The sequence below is a fragment of the Colobus angolensis genome, unplaced genomic scaffold (assembly GCF_000951035.1).
Source record: "Colobus angolensis palliatus isolate OR3802 unplaced genomic scaffold, Cang.pa_1.0 Scaffold97, whole genome shotgun sequence".
Lineage (NCBI taxonomy): Eukaryota > Metazoa > Chordata > Mammalia > Primates > Cercopithecidae > Colobus > Colobus angolensis.
The window spans coordinates 4,019,432-4,036,659 of record NW_012123709.1 but is presented as its reverse complement, the minus strand read 5'-3'; the positions used below and the strand labels follow the sequence as shown (position 1 = coordinate 4,036,659).

General features: G+C 42.0%; 1 protein-coding gene across 7 annotated transcripts in view; it reads right to left on the bottom strand.

The window, feature by feature from the left end:
• Positions 1 to 17,228, bottom strand: part of MEIS2 (Meis homeobox 2) — a 215,485-nt gene that overhangs the window by 140,709 nt on the left and 57,548 nt on the right. For all 7 annotated transcript variants that reach the window (XM_011932663.1, XM_011932659.1, XM_011932657.1 and 4 more), the window contains exon 8: positions 8,981 to 9,126. In XM_011932663.1, coding sequence (XP_011788053.1) covers positions 8,981 to 9,126 — 146 coding nt within the window. The remainder of the gene's footprint in view (positions 1 to 8,980; positions 9,127 to 17,228) is intronic.

Genomic DNA, 17,228 nt, shown 5'->3' with positions numbered 1-17,228 from the left:
ATAAATCCCTGGCCCCACATGTGTATAGCCTCCCCATTATCAACACCCCCTACTGGAGTAGTACATTTGTAACAACTGATGAACCTACATTGACACATCATAATCACCCAGAGTCCACAGTTTCCATTAGGGTTCACTCTTGGTGTTGTACATTCTATGGGTTTGGACAAATGTATAATGACACGTATCCACCACCATAGTATCATCCAGAGTAGTTTGGTTGCACTAAAAACTCTTGCGTTCTGCCTATCAATTACCTATTTTTAAAACGTATCTGTCCGTTAGTAGCTCATAATCTGGGAGGTAAGTTTCTCAGTCTATCTGAGGTGAACCTCTTTTTAAACAGGATTGTCTGATGTACTTTGAAATGCCTTGACATGTCTTAAAATGTTTTTGCATTGAGGAGGAGACTATGCATTTCATGACCCCCATGAAAAGCCATTGCACCACCACTGTTCCGGGGACTTTACCACCGTGTCACTCAGAACCATGTGAACAAAGGCTGCTGAATCCCAAACACATCAGTCTTTCCATGCAGAAGCCCTCTTAATCTGATTCAAAACACTAAATTGGGACTACGAGTGAAAGGTTATGACATAGCAATATGCAATTTTTCCCCCTCAAGAGAGACAAAGTAAATTCAGTTGCAATTTTCTCTCTTCTAGAGGAGCTTCTAGGATCCAACACAACATTAAATTTTTGGCCTGTCTCTTTAATTTGAGAAATTGTAAAAACGACAACAGATGGCACACAGAATTGACTTATGTCCTCTATTCTTTACTGAAGAAGGAAGTGCAGAGAAACTTTGATAAAGGCAGAAGCTACAGTATGCAGGTCACTATTGAAATTATCTGGTGGCTCTTTGGGCAGCCAGCATCAGAACACTCAAGCTTTTCATCTTTAGACATTCTTTAAAACTAACCAACACTCTTGTAGGTTGCCACCGGTGATCACAGCTCCAGCGCTCAGCATCTCCCATCCCAATAAGGACATGATGGATGTGCCATTAGCTCTGAACCTCAGCAACCTCTGAAATTACCCTTCTGCCCACCCCTATCTCCCATCCCCACACCTCAAAATTATTATGAAATAGGAAGAACACTCAAGCTTACAGTTAATTGGAAACATTGCAAAAGAAGAGGAATGCTTAGGACAGCATGTCCACGGGAAAATAAATCACCCAGCATTGTTATTTAATGCATTGTGACATCATTTCCTGAAATTAAACAGAGATGACACCAGTTCCGACGCTCTCTAGTATAAGATTCCATTCAAATAATTCACAGATGTTTTCTCCTGGCAAGCAGGAAAACAATGCAAAGGCTAAGGCTAGGGGCGGCCCCACTACGCTGCACGTTTGTGGGAAGCTCTCTCTGCCGGTGCTTTCAGCTGTGGGTTATGCATGTGCATTTCCACATTAGGTGCCTCACTTGTATGCATGTGAACATTTGCAGCTCTGAATATGAGAAAGACCATCTCTTACTGTATAACTAAGGTCAACATTTCCTACTTGGTATTAATTTGGCTCATAGCTATTTGTATTATGTAGACCAGTCTCAGAATCATGAAGGCCCTAATTTCTAAGCAGAAATAACTAATGTCCATGAAATACTGATTCAATTAACCATTCAAGATCCTTAAAAGATGTCTAATGATAGAAATTGTCACAGTGTCTCCAGGGATATATTCGTGGAAATGGACAAGTGGAGAAATTGGGGGGGGAGGATGAAAGAGGTGGGCAGCACTCTGTCTCTAACCCTTGGTGATGACATAGGATCCGAGCGGTCTCAAGCAGCTGGAAAGCCAAGCACACAACCAGAAGACCAGAAGACCTGACATTTGTGCAGCACATTACAGTTTATAAACTGACTACATCATCTGACCCACACAGCAATCCAGTCAGCTAAGGAGGGCCGATAGCTTTCATTTTGACGGTAAGAAACAGGTTCAGAGAGGTTGAATAATATCACAGGGTTCACACCTAAGGCTTCTAAGTTCACAGTTGGTGATCCCTTTTTTATAAACCATTATCACAGCCAAGTGCTGTGGCTCGCACCTATAATCCCAGCACTTTGGGAGGCTGAGGTGGGAAGATCAGTTGAGGCCACGAGTTCAAGACCAGCCTGGGCAACATAGCAAGACGCCATCTCTACAATCAATCAGTCAATCAGCCAAAAATAATAAAAACCATAACATGCTGTCTTGCAGACAGCCCAGACTTTCACACTCTAAGCAAGATGGCAACTCTCTATTCTGTTCACATCCTGGAAGACAAATGGTGAAAGAGAACTTTCTCTCCCAAAAGCAGCCCCACTGGAGACATTCTGAACTACTCCATAGCCGGTTCCTTCTCCACCTTCCACCCCATCCCTGAAGGCTCACTAGGATGCTCTGGCTTTCACTGACACCAGGACTCTCTGATGCTATCACCTAGCTTCAACAAGCAGCCACCGAATGTTAATATGGATTTCAAAAGGCAGAATGTAGAGCATGTTCTCTCCTGCTGAGGGATATTTCAATTTTTTTTCTTTTTTCAGGCTGGAGTGCAGTGGCATAATCTCTACTCACTGCAACCTCTGCCTCCCAGGCTCAAGCAATTCTTGTACCTCAGCCTCCCCAGTAGCTGGGACTATAGGCGCGTGCCAACACACCTGGCTAATTTTTGTATTTTTAGTAGAGATGAGGTTTCACCATGTTGCCCAGGCTGGTCTTGAACTCCTGGCCTTAAGCAATCCACCCCGCCTTGGCCTCCCAAAGTGCTAGGATTACAGGCATGAGCCACCACCCCTAGCCTGGATATTATGATTGCTTTTTTTTTTTTTCTTTGAGATAGGGTCTCACTTTGTCACCCAGCCTGGAGTGCAGTGCCATGATCATGGCTCCATGCAGCCTTTAACTCCTGGGCTCAAGTGATCCTACCAGCTCATACTCCCAAGCAGCCAGGACCACAGGCATGCACCACCATGCCCAGCCAATTAAAAAAAATTAGAGAGATGGGGTCCTGCTATGTTGTCTAGGCTGGTCTCAAACTCCTGAGCTTCAGGCATTCCTCCCACCTCGGCCTCCCAAAGTGTTGGGGTTACAGGCACAAGCCACTGCACCAGCCATATTTGGGATTTGTTTGGCAAAACCTGGTCTCTCCATTGCTACAATCCCAGGAACAAATGTGGTAACTTTGGATGTCCAGGTCCATTGGTCAAAGCCTTCTTCTGCTAGCCATTTAACTGGATTAAAATAAGAATTATAGTTACTTTATATTATGTAGTTATTATAAGAATCAGGCACAGGGCTGAGCACTTTACATTATTTCACTTAATTCTTAAAATAACCCTACTAGGGGGAACTATAATTATTCTTCTTCTACAGATATGAAAAATGAGGCTCAGAGAGGGTAATGGCTCAAGATCAAAAATCTACTGTGTTGCAGATTCCAGGCCCTGTGCTCTTAACCTCGACACTGGACTGCCTCATTTAAGAAAGAAGCCATCTGGATCTGCACTAGATAAAGAGAACTAGTCAAAGGGGAAAATAGTCTAAGTCTCTCTGTTTCTCTTTCTCCCTCCCTCCTTCCCTCCTCCCTTGCATATGCGTGTGTGTGTGTGTGTGTGTGTGTGTGTGTGTGTGCACATTACAATAACAAATTTAAGATGACTAAGTTTACTGTCATATGGTCTTGATGAACTCAGTGGAGAGACAGGTTTCTCTAACATAACATGGAACTGAATATACTTATAAAACTTGGGTGCACTGTCTCTGTAGGATGATATCCTTTACAGCCCATTTTTATTACCAAACCCAGGCCTTTACAAAATCCCATAAGACAGATTGTAATAGGCAAGCAGTAAAATGAGTAAACACCTGAGAGGTGGGCTTCATCCGTCTCCCCAACCCCCGGAGATATGAAGAGGGGCTAAAGCATTTTGTCATGAACGAAAGGCAGAGGTTTTAGAATCTGTAGTTTCAAGGCGGCTGCATACATAATATCATATCCCCTTTTTTTGTGTGTGTGGCTGGGTTTCATTCTGTTGCTTACGCTGGAGTGCAATGGTTCCATCCTAGCTTACTGCAGCCTCAAACTCCTGGGCTCAAATGATCTTCCCACCTTGGCCTTCTGAGTAGCGGGGACCACAGGCATGGGTGCACCACACCCGGCTAAATTTTTATTGTTTTGTAGAGATGGGATCTCATTATGTTGCCCAGGCTGGTGTCAAACTCCTAGCCCCAAGCGATCCTCCCGCCTCGGCTTACGTCACTTTTAAAAGTAAAATTTGCTTCTGATTCTGTAACACACATCTTTGAAAGAAGTCCCACATCTCCTAAGTGTGAGCTTTATCCCTATGTTTTCAAATAAGAAGACCTTCAGCCAGAAACTGGTATGAGCAAGTAGTGTCTTTGTATGTGAGCACTTCCTGTTTCTGTTCCATGATCAAATATATTATTTGCAGCACAACTGGAGGAGCTCTTGAAGGTGGCAAGTGGAGGTGCCCGAGGGCCTAATTGAGCACACTAAGGGCTTCTTGGCGTGGAGGAGTTTTTTCATGGTTATGAATAAACCGTCAGCCTGGGTATTATTGCTTGCTGTTTCTTTCTTTATCTTTGAAGTCAAATAAAAACAGTTGTAATGGCAGGCTTACTTTTATGATATCATAATCTCCATGTGCTAGCAAAAGGAATGTACTTCTCTAGGATTTCCCTAAGTTTTTGTCTGTTTGTTTGTTCGTTTTGGGTACTTTCCAGCAAAGGCACACACATTTCCAAGAGATTCTTTCTTCAATCTTCACTGAATTTCTTAGCTTGAGAAGTTAGGCAGAGCCATCAACCAACGGAAGAGGGTAATGGTATATACAAAGTTTTTGCTAGTTGAATTTCTAAAAATATATAGACAGATAGATTTATTTTGTTAAAATTATTGTGAATCTTTTGAGAGGGGATTTTTCTAAGGGGCATTTTGAAAATAGGTAGTTAGAAACTAAACATTTGAGGCTAATTATTAATATTTAGCCCCAGATTAAGCAAATTCAGAATGCTTAATTCTGACTATGGAAATCGTTTATCAAATCACTTGATTTTTTAAATGCCACTTTGGACTTTGTTTAAATATTTTCCTCAGCGTAATCAATGAGTGCAAGTTTGTTAGCTTTTTCCCTAAAGTTGGTGGTGCAAAGGAATTTGAGAGATTGTTTTAACCGTTACAGTTGGAGTGGAACTGGTTCTTCCAAGAAAACTGAGGGTGAATGATTTTTGTCATATTGAGACCAAGACTTAACAATTGCTACAGTTGGCCTTTGTTGAGGTAGGTTTTTTTCCACCTCTGGGCCTTTTGAGGTATTCAGAATAGGTGACAATAGCTTGCAGTTGAGAACATATGTAGAAAGACCCCTGTGGCTTATTGGGAAAAGTTGCTCCACGCTGGTTGGGTGTTTGGAAAAAAAAATACAACCAGAGTTCTTTTATGTTCTGCTAGTTAATGAATGCATGAATGTCAAAATGGGCCAATGGCCCATTCAGGGGGCAAAGCCTTAGCAGCCCCCTTCTTTAAGAACACATCCTGAGATGCAAAATACATTTGCTTAACAAATTAAAATAATGAGATAATTCAATTAGCTTCTTTTTTAAAAAAGAAAGAAAAAAGGGTACATCGGGGATTATTGTAATACAAGAACAGGTCACACTGCACAAAAGGGAACAAACCAGTTTGAAATAATGTTAAAGAGACTAATAATGGAGAAATGCATATTGAATCATGCACTCGTAAAGAAATTTACATGAAATAATAATTTAGACTGCATCTACTTTCAGTGAGCTAGAGCCAACATTTCACTTTGAAAGTTGAAATTAATTAAATGACAGAAAAATATAGTGGGGCATCTCTAGTTCCAAGGACTTCCTCATGCCTGTTAGTGCATGTAAGAAAAGAAATCTAAATTAACATGTCGCTAGTTAGGGGTCTCTATTCTTGGTTTCTGAGCTCAGAATTACAGCTGAGTAAATCTTTCAGCTCATTAAAGATTGGAAAGTAAAAGTTTTACAGGACCATTCTCATCAAAGTTACTGAACCTCTTCTCTGCAGTGGGGTGAAGTGTGGATGAAGAAGGAAAACATTTCAAACAGCAAGCAGAGGAGAATTTCCTAAAGCTACAAGGGAGGTGCAGAAAAGGCAGGGGAGCGGCACCGAGAGAAAGATGGGAGACAAAACCAGTGGGAGAAAGTAATGAAAGGGGCATGTTGTGAAGGTCAGGAGAGAAATAAAGCACTTAGTGAAAAGCAAAAGCAAAGAGAAAGGGAAAAAGAGAGGAAAGAATGACCCATGAGGCTGGGACAGGGCATTGCTCTGACTAAATGTCCTTGAGCAGAACCAAAACCTAGGAGCATGGGAAAGGAGGTGATCCATCCTGCAACGTGTCCCTCTCATTTGAAAAACGGGGAAACAGAAGGTCCAGGGAACTTAATGGACTTAACTGAGGTTCAGCCAGTACAGAGGATCACAGAGCGTGAACGCAGACTTCCCAACTCCCCCAGCTTAGGCTATTTGAGTCCTCTCTCCCCACCCGAGGACAGGCAGTCATTAAAAATTAGAGTTGGACAGAGAATTCTGCACAAAGCCTTGCATACATTCAACTAGATGAAAGCACTCTCGAGGTGAGTACAAGCTCTTACTTTTGGTTCGCAGCACAGCAGAGTTACAACAAGTGCCCAGAAATAACCGGCCACCCACAACTCTCAGTCTGTGGCCATGGTGTATGCTGGGTGCTGTCCTGGCCAGGGAGGAGGGAGTTAAGGCATCAAGCGTTCCTGATACTCCCCACGTGAAATTCAACTCACGAAATACAGGTGTAAGGCTTTCTATATTTGGAAAGGTTGGGGTAGCACGGAGCTTTCAAAACAAGAAAAGAAAACAGCACTTGCCTTCTCCGTATTTCTCCCTTGTGACAGCGTATTGATGGTGGAGACCGTGAGATCTCTATGCAACTGGTAAAGGTGATCGTCATTTTGGCAAAGTCATTGTAATGTGGAAAAATCGCAGAGTCGGCGGCTTGGAAGGCTTGGGTCCTTGTCTCAGCTTGACCCTCAGCTAGTAACTTCCCTTTCTGGGTCTCTGTTTCCTCATCTATAAACAGAGCAGCTGCATTCTCTAAGGTTCTACTGTTCTCTGACATGGGTTTTGATGTCAGAGAGGTTGAAAACACACGTAGCTGTTTGCTTGGAAAGCAGCTGTTGAAGTGTTTATTTTCAACCAAGAAAGACCAAGCATGGAGGAAGACAGAGGGAGCCAAGCAAACAGGTGAGCTGGTCAGGAGAAGGCAGCTGGCCTGTCATCCGCGGCTACACTGCCTTTCTTAGTTGCTACTCTAACCAAACCAACCTTCATTTAAAAATGAGAAACCCCTCCCCTCACACTCACTCGACTTCCAAATTAAAAACATTTTACAGGTTAGTAAATCTCCAGCTGAGGTGATGTAGCAAAGAACAGCTGTGAAGTAATTTTGATAATGATGAGAATAATAACCACATGGCAAGGTTCAGGGCTTTGCTGTTGCAGCTTCAGTGCTCCTGAATAGATAAAAGTGATTAAATACTCCTGATTATCCCTGACCAATATGTAATGGATTTACAGCCCTTTCAATTAGTCAGTATTTGCTTAGGACTCATTATTTTGTCTTTGGTTAAGTAATCAGCCCAGAGACCGCATGTTCTGTCTAATTCCTCTGAGCCGAGCCAGTGCAGGGCCCTGACCTTTGAAATGGCCATAGCTGCAAGGCAAGAATAACCACTACCACGGCAGCCTGGCTGGTTCTCCCAGCTGATCCTGACACCACAGGCCAGATCGATACACCTTAGTTTGCTACTAATGTCCTTACATCAAAATGGCCGATTTAGGAATGTGAATCTATCACTTTTCCCTCCCCACCGCCGCTCCACCCCTTGCCCTTTGCAGCTCTGCAAGAAGAGCAGATCAGCCACCACCACCATAAATAAAAGTGGAACCTTGTCCTGGACCCATGACACTGTAACTAATGTCATTCAGCATGGCAACACACAAGTTGGATAATCAAAGAAGACCTTCAGCTTTCAATGTGCTACTCTATTTTTAAGTATTAACCTAAACGAATGGCCTGAAAACAATATTATAGCAAGAAGCATCCTCTGAAATTTTTACTGGTGTCCCAGAATTTCCAAATGAACAGTAAAATATAAGCATGCCTAGTTTCTCTGTAAAAATATATTGTATTTTTTTGGTCATGAGAGTCTTAGAGTCAACAGTATGTATCCACACATACAAGGATTGCAAACAGGAAGATAAAGACAAATTGTTACTTTTAAAATGTTGCACATAGTCCTCCAGAAGTGAATATGGTTAGCTTTTAAGATAATGGACTTGAGCAGCTAAAAAAGAATCTTTAATGTCCACCTTGCAAACAAAGGCATTACAGCACCTATAACCCTTCTGAATTTGTCATATAAATACATGATATATTTGTAAACTGCTTCAGCAATTAAAGCTGCACCTGATACTGTGAGCTTGGACATGCATGTGGCAAGGTGCTTTTTTTTTTTTTTTCTTTTGCCTCCTAGAGGAGACGGCTTTCGTTAATAGTGTAATCAGCAATGTTTATGGATTTGTGAGCTCCTTACAGCCATTTCCCTTGGTTGCTGTTGCATTATCTGAAGTTGCTCTCACACTTTTAGCATAAATAACAAATTTACTTACATATGCTGTTTAGGGTCTTAGATCATTTTAAATAAAGTCCATTCCCGGCTTCTTAAAAACCTGCTACTTTCTAGAGGGTGTTCTTTGGATGGTAATAGTTGATTAAAAAAAAAAAAACAAAAAAAAACCAACTTAACTACTCTGTTAGTCATCAGATTTCAAGAATAAGAAAATAGGCACCTTAGTTTTAAAAAAAATCTGTGTGAGACCATATAACTTGCTAGCAAAACAACAAACACTATTTTTTTTTTCTCTTTCATCTTGACTTACTGTGAGATGCTGGAAGAGCCATGCTCTCATGATATTTGTTGCTACTTTGGGGAAAATGCCTCTTTTCTTCTGGCGTTTTTTGTCCTTATCCGGATCATCATCGTCACCTGTACCAGGTGAAGCTACACTGTTGTCTAAACCATCCCCTAGTAGAAAGAAATAAAAATACATTAGAGAAAACATCGCAAGGGTGCCAACCACAAGTGCAGCTAATGATGAGCTCAGCTAAGCTTGTTGAAAGAAATCCATTAAGCGGGTATATTCTCTTTCATTAAAGTATAATTGGAGACACAAATATGTAAAAGACAAAATTAAACCAGGCCTCTTCAAATGTTAATTTTGTGTGTCTCACACTTGCCCATATCATTAATTCAATTATAATTGTGCACTTGACACAGTGCAGTAGCTCTTTGTCAATTATGGAATCCAATGTGGGAAAACGCCATCAGAAAACCCATTCAGTGGAAACGCATCCCCATGCCCAGAGTGAACACATACTGTAGGGTAATCAAGTTAAATGTTCTGTAGTCTATATATTCTAGGCTGCCTGCATAGGTGACAGTAACTGTGTCACTGTTCATTGCACATAACGCACTGCCTGTTCTGCCCCTCCTAGAGCTGTCACCTCCTAAGCACGCACATTCGCGCACTTCTCATATGACCCTGCACTCGGCATTTGCATGACATGAAAACTTTTAGCTCTCTGCACCACTGATCATTATCATGAAAAAAAAAAAAAAAAAGATACACATCAAGGTAGGGTGCTCACTTAATCAGAAGTTTCTATCAACATCTTTCTCTTCTGTGCTTTTCTCTGGCATTAATTGTGCATTAGCAAAAATCATTTACTTTTAACAGTCATAGTTATTTTTTCTTGCCCTCCGGCAAAAATGCCTTGAAAGCCTGCCTGGAGGGCATCTAAATTATGTATCTGAAAAACTCTTCTGGCAAGGCATTGCAGGACCCCTACTTTCTTAAAATTCATACGAGCACGTCTTCCTGTTTTTGGGAAGGCATCAATCAAGAGCAGCAATATATGCCATATCCCTACATTAATATTTGAACTAATAACTTTAAAAAAAGGAAAGAAACAAGATCCGACTTGTGGCATAATCAAATGCAAAATAAATGAAGAATACGGGGACAGCACTGGGGCTTTATAGATGGCTGTGTTTTCCTTGCACATCATTAGCCTGAAGCCACACGAAAGAGGAAAACAGAGAAGTGGAGAGTTTATGCTCCCTGCTGGTGTTTAAGAAGCCAGGGTCCTGGAAGGACATCTGGGAATTGCACTGAGATGGGGGTTTTTGTAATTTAAGAATAGACATTCATTAGCAGTAAATGCCATAAATCCCATGCTAAGTAAAAACCTTGTCCAAGAAAGCCTAAAACAATAAACTCTGTGCTCAGTGTAGCCTGAGCTGGATGCTCTGTAGCTTTCTGAGGAATACGAGAGATCCACCAGCTCATTCCCAGACGTGCTCCCTCCTCTCGGACTGTGCTGCAGCACAGCCATCCTGCGCCCTGGGCCACTTGCCTTCTAACTTCTGGGTCTGCTCTGTGGGCTTCCCTGTACCTGTTCTTTTCCTTTCTTGCCAAAAAACCCTCAACCTTCTTTGACCAGAGAAGCAGAAAAGCCACAGCAAAGAGCTGGCAGATTAATTTTATTGACATTTCCATTTTCACTGCAATGCGATCCCCCTCCATCACACGGAAGAGATGACCCTCACTATTTACAGACTGACAGGCCACTTCATTACAACCACCCTGCCCCAAGGCAAAGCAGCTCCCTTCCATCTGCCCAAACACTAGAGCATGACCCCGAAGTTGCTGTTCTCTTTTTCTTTGCCTTCTGTTATGATAAAAAAAAAAGGGGGGGACCCCATATAGTCAAAGAACGAATCAGTAGACGGCGAAACAAAAGGCGTTTGACTCTTTCAATACTGGATATACAGAGTCTAGTTTTCATCTGCCATCCTCCCTGCACACCCATGTACACCAGGGTGTCGCCTGGACAAGGAGACACACACACATACAAGCACACCCAAGCTCACGCAGGGACACGTGCACACGCTTTCCACCATGCCAAGGAACTGCTGCAAGGCAAATTCTCACCCACACTAATGGCTTCTGACTGCTCCTTGGCAACCCTAGCATTTTAACCTGGGTGGACGTGCTCTCCAAAATACAGACACTGGTGCGATCTCATCAGCTGTTCATGTGACACAGATGGAGAGTGGCTATTAGGAGCCAGGCAGTGGGCCTTGGGGATCTGAGGTGCTGTTCTGTAGCCTGAGGCGATTTTGAAAAGCAGTACCCGGAGATGAGGAGAAAAAATCCACACTGCAAGTGCAAGTTTGAAGTCAGTCAGTCTGTCTGTCTGTCTACCTACCAAGGATAAAGATATCTTTGTCTGTTAATATGAAATCTATGTAGGCTATCTGAATGTACATTTCAGATAATGTATGTATGGAATAGCTCTTCCTTCAATGTCTTCCAAATATAAAAACACACTCTGTAAACAATGCCTGTGTGTATATATTTCTTTCTAAGCACATATGGTTTCTGTGTATATGTTTAAGCTGAAATTGTCAGGATTTTGTTAAAATCTCATTTAGCTTTTTTTGATAGATTTTTGAATGCACTTATTTTAAAAGGTTAATGGCTTAATTGAAGGAAGTTCAACGAAAAAAGTCATTTGCCTTTTTAACCCAATCAATGACCTTAAAAACGAGAGACAGCATTTCCATGGTGCATTTTTTCTTTCTTAAAAGCAAAGAGGGCTGGTAACACCTTCAAACTATATGATTCACTATATTTAGCTCAAAAAGAAATATAGCTAGATTGAGCATCCTTTGATGACTGACTTAAACTGGAGAAGACAGGAGCATCACATAAATTTTAATATAAAGCAACCCGTTGTATATAAATGTAAAATATTTGAATTTAGATCCAGTGTAACAAATAATTATAAACAATAATGTGTCTAGTTTTGTAGTAATGACTAGATACTAGACACAAAATTTTAAACTAATATATGTTTATACCTCTATAAAAAGAGGAATTTTCCTCTCCCAAACACAACAATAAACACAAGTGTTTTTTCCTCCAATGGACTGTGGAGCAACTCCAGCACAGAGAACTAACAACAGCATAAAGAAAATTTTTGAAAGACAACTGTGTGAACTGCAACCTAAAATAAAACGTTGCAGCTGATGCTAGAGTTAGTAACTCAACATGGATATTGGTGTTTTTTTCTTTTAAGGCTGCGTGTGTGTGTGTGTGTGTGTGCGCGCGTGTGTGTGTGGTTGTGTGTATAAGATAGTTGACGATCCTTGGCACATGTGCCTAATGAGTTTATGTGCTGAAGAAAGGTATGTATACCAGCACAAATGCACGTGCCAAATGAGGTAAGGAGATAGCATCTGAAGTTAGGATTCAAAATTGTGGAATCCTTGAGGGCAGGAACTGTTTATGGCTTATCTTTTGATTATGAGAAGATACCTCCATGCCTGACTCAGAGCAGATAACCAGTGATTGTCGGTTGGGTGAGTAAATGAGCTTATCCATGAGCTTATGCAAGTGCCCTCCCCACTTTTTACCAACCCCCATGGTGGGGCAACTGTACACATTGTATATCTAAAGGGTGAAGGTCTTGTTCCTTTGGAACAGCTGAGTGAGTTACCTGTGTGCACGGAGTAACTTCTAAACACGCCAGGAACAGAGCTTCTTTGAAGAGCTCAGTACCCACAGGGCTTTTCTGCAGAGCTAAACCAAAGGCCATTCCACCAGCACTGACGCCTCTGATGATGAAGAGCTATATAAAGAAATACTGGGCATGCTCCTTTTGAAAGGTTGCTAATCCCTTGACCAAGGGCATAGTCTAAGTTTTGGGTAGATAAATGTGCATTAGTGAAACATACTGTGTGTGACTATGGGAAGGAAGACTCAAGGCCTGTGGACAGATAAATCTGAAAGGGATTAAATGATCAGAGGAGATAGTTGAAAACACAGGTCCCCAGGCCTCATCCCAGACCTACTGATTCAAAATGTGCTAGGGCTGGAAAAAGGAATTTGTAATTTCGACAATTCCTCGTGTTTGCTTAGGCAATCAGCATAGCACTGGTGCTTTAACTGGCTTTGGGAAGCCACTGACTAGATTGTCTACATAGAAATGAGATGCAGCCTCAGAACAGGTAGGTAGTTAAAATTCTACTTTACTCCCATGAATGAGGTTAGCGGTCAAGGTGAGTAACTGCAATCTGGCCTCGGCCTTATTCACTGTGGGAAAGCCATGATGTTCTAAATCCCCATCCTAGTCTTCTGGTAGTAAGGGTTAAACAGAGAGAAAGGAGCTATAGAACACTGGCTCTTTGCATTGGCACTAGCTGAAAAATTGTGAGAAATGCAAATTCTCAGTCTTAGCTGAGACCCACTGAATCTGAAACTCTAGGAGCGGGGCCCTGTTAATAATCCCTGCAGGGGGGTCTGATGCCCACTCCAGCTCGAGGACCACTGCCATAAAGCACAGAGAGCATCCCCTTGGTTGGCTGTCCTCCTTTGTTGTTGTCTCAAGGCCTGAATCTAATCCCTGGGTCCTCCTCCTGTCTTAAGACTCTGAAGCATTTTGAGAGCATCTCTAGCTGGATTTACACCTATGCTCTCAAGGAAGTCACACGTGCTTTCCTTAGCTGGGCATATGATGCTCAGAGCAGGACACTGCTCTGGTAGGTAGCTCCAGCACATACCTACTTAAAAGAGCAACAATGAGAGTGTCTAACTGCAGGAAGCTAAATCCTGGGATACCATCGGCATCTGGGTGTAGGCAAGTACCCATGCGCATAGCTGTGTATCCATTGAATCAAGGAAGGACGTCGGCACACTATGAGAGGATCCTCAGATGACTGATACTAAATTCTATCAAGACTGGGTGCGGTGGCTCACACCTGTAATCCCAACAGTTTGGGAGGCTGAGGCAGGTGAATTACCTGAGCCCGGGAGTTTGAGACCAGCTCAATATATAAGTGAAATTATATATTCAGACCAGCTCAATATAAGTGAAACCCCATCTCTACAAAAAATACAAATATCAGTCAAATGTGGTGGTGCACACCTGTAATCCCAGGTCTTCACCTGGGATTATGAAAAGATTTTAAAAAAAAGATTAAAAAAAAGAAAAGAAAATTCTCATTCATAAAATTCATGGTCATAAAAACTACCCAGGCTGGGCACGGTGGCTCACGCCTGTAATCCCAGCACTTTGGGAGGCCCAGGTGGGCGGATGACAAGTTCAGGAGATGGAGACCACCCTGGCGAACACGGTGAAACCCCGTCTCTACTAAAAATACAAAAAAAAAAAATTAGCCGGGCGTGGTGGCGGGCGCCTGTAGTCCCAGCTTCTCTGGAGGCTGAGGCAGGAGAATGGTGCGAACCCGGGAGGCGACGGAGCTTGCAGTGAGCCGAGATCGCGCCACTGCACTCCAGCCTGGGAGACAGAGCGAGACTCCGTCTAAAAAAAAAAAAAAAAACAAACTACCTAGGCAGGCTTGGCATAGTGGCTCGTGCATGCAATCCCAGCACTTTGGGAGGCCTGTTTGGGAGGATTGCTAGAGCTCGGGAATTTGAGACCAACCTGGGCAACACAGTGAGACCCTCTGTCTACAAAAAATGAGCCAGGCATGGTGGTGAACACAGCAGCTTGGGGTGGGAGGACGGCTTGATCCCAAGAGTTCAAGGCTGCAGTGGGCAGTGATTGCACCACTGTACTCTCGCCTGGGCAGCGGAGTGAGACCCTATCTCAAAAAGAAAGAAAAAAAAAAATCAACCATCCAGGCAAAAAAATGCCACTTCATTGTTTGGCATATTACTTTATTCCATTTAACCAACAATCTATGTATATTTTGAATATCAAGCACATGATTTGGAATGAAAAATGATAAAAGCAATGATGATGTGCTATGATGAGTCTGATACCACAGAGATGTGGCCCTCTTTCTCCCCATCCTATCAGAAAAACAGTACAACAACCAAGACAGTCCTAGTCCATCTTCCTCTACTTACCCCATCCCCGCCAAAACTGACATTTACCATTGAGGAAACTGAAGCCAGGAGATTAAATCCTTGCCCAGGATGCCATAGCTACACACGGTCAAGGACTAACTGGAGTCCAGGCATGGCAACTTCAAGTCAGTGCTACCGCCACTGGTATTCTCACATTAACATTGTCAATTATCTTTCACTTTTCAAAGCATCACCTTGTCCGAACACTGTTATCAATGGCAGATCCAAACAATGTTTGATTCTCTAGGAAAAGGTCTAAGCACAGAGAACAGATTAGTTCTGGGGCCCTGGGGTTGGGACTGAGGTAGACCTGGTCCGAGTTGGCTTCGAATAGAAATGTGCAAACTCTTCTCCAGAAGTCAGCCAGTTCCTGCAAGAGCTTTAATTATATTCAGTACAGCAAGAGTTCTTGAGACTCAGAAGTTTCATAACTGGTTTAACACAGTCCAAGTGAAGACTCTGACATGGACAGCACTAGACTGACCCTCAGAACCCGGAGATGCTACCAATATTTGAAGCCTACTGTCCATGAAGTAGGATCTCATGGACTTTGATGTCATCACTGTACAGTACAGTTAAACATTTCATAGAACTGGGATTGCAATGGTATATTCACATCCTTTAAAGTCACTTTTTAAAAGATAGAACAATGTTTCTGTGACATTTGGCACCCTGTCAAACACCTAAAACTGACTTCTCAGCCTTGTCTCTTCAGAGAAATAAAACAAATTAATATGTATTGGGTTAACAGTACTCGTACTTCTTTTAGGGAACTTGAGGTACATTATTAAATTGTCACATTTCTCCCTAGTTCTAGACCAGGTTTAATAGTTAAATGTGTTCATACAAAATATATGTTAAGTAAATAAAGAATGATAGCTCATCTGGAGGAACAAGACCTTTTTTCTGCTCTTTTTGTAGCAACAGAAATTTACCATATTCACTAACATTTTAATTTTGCACAATGTAAGTTCGGTAATTTTATACATACACAAACATAGGTAGACAGATATCAATATTGATATCTTGCAGACAACCCATTTCCAGGAAGTAGGTATATTTATGAATATACAGATATTTATATGTGTTATATGCTATTTTAAACCTAAATTTATATAAATTAAATTGTCACTGTTTAAAATGCTTCATCGATTTGTGCACAATTATTGAAATATATTTGTAGATGAACTTAATGTTTTTGCCTATAGTCAGAGACTTATATACATAAACATATGCAAATTTCTATAGTTTGTAGAAGTTTTCAGTACCAGTTCTCTCTCTAGAACACCGTCCCCTCTTTTTTTGTTTTTTTTTTTGAGATAGAGTCTCGCGCTGTTGCCAGGCTGGAGTGCAACGATGCAGTCTCGGCTCACTGCAACCTCCACCTCCGTGGTTCAAGCAATTCTCCTGCTTCAGCCTCTCGAGTAGCTAAGACTACAGGAGCCCACCACCACACCCTGTTAATTTTTGTATTTTTAGTAGAGACGGGGTTTCACCATGCTGGCCAGGCTGGTCACCATCTCTTGACCTCGTGATCTGCACACCTCGGTCTTCCAAAGTGTTGGGATTACAGGCATGAGCCACCACGCCTGGCCCGTCTCTTCTTCATCTACACTGTTGTCACTTTCATTACGATCATTACCACAAGTAACTTCCATTGGGCACTTGTAATGTTCCAGTCCTTATTTAATCTTCACAACAAACGAATAAAATAACTACTATCATCTCCATTGTACAGATAAGAAAACTGAGACTCAAAGAGATTAGATAATTTGTCAAAGGCCACACAGAAAGTGGCAGAGTAGCACTTGTCCTCCAAAGCCCATGCTCACCTCCTCTATTCCTTTCCTCAAGCTGCTGGGAGAAGAAGATGTGAAGGGCAAAGCTAAATTCTGGATTTGCCCTCACTGCTAAGGAAATAAATGCCAAGAGAGAGGCCCTGTATGTTCACATTTATGTCCCAGACAGACACTGGATGACAGTACACTTAAAATTAAATATGAACCAAGAAACAAGCATCTCGTAATTTTTGCACAGATGAGTGTATCCAGTATGAGCCTACCCTTTATCTACAGGCTTATGATTATTTCCTGTGGATCTAAAGCTCAAGTTAAATATGATTTTGAAGCAGAAACATCTGCTGAATTTTAAAGACTTTTCTGAACCAAGGGATCTTTTAAGATTCCAT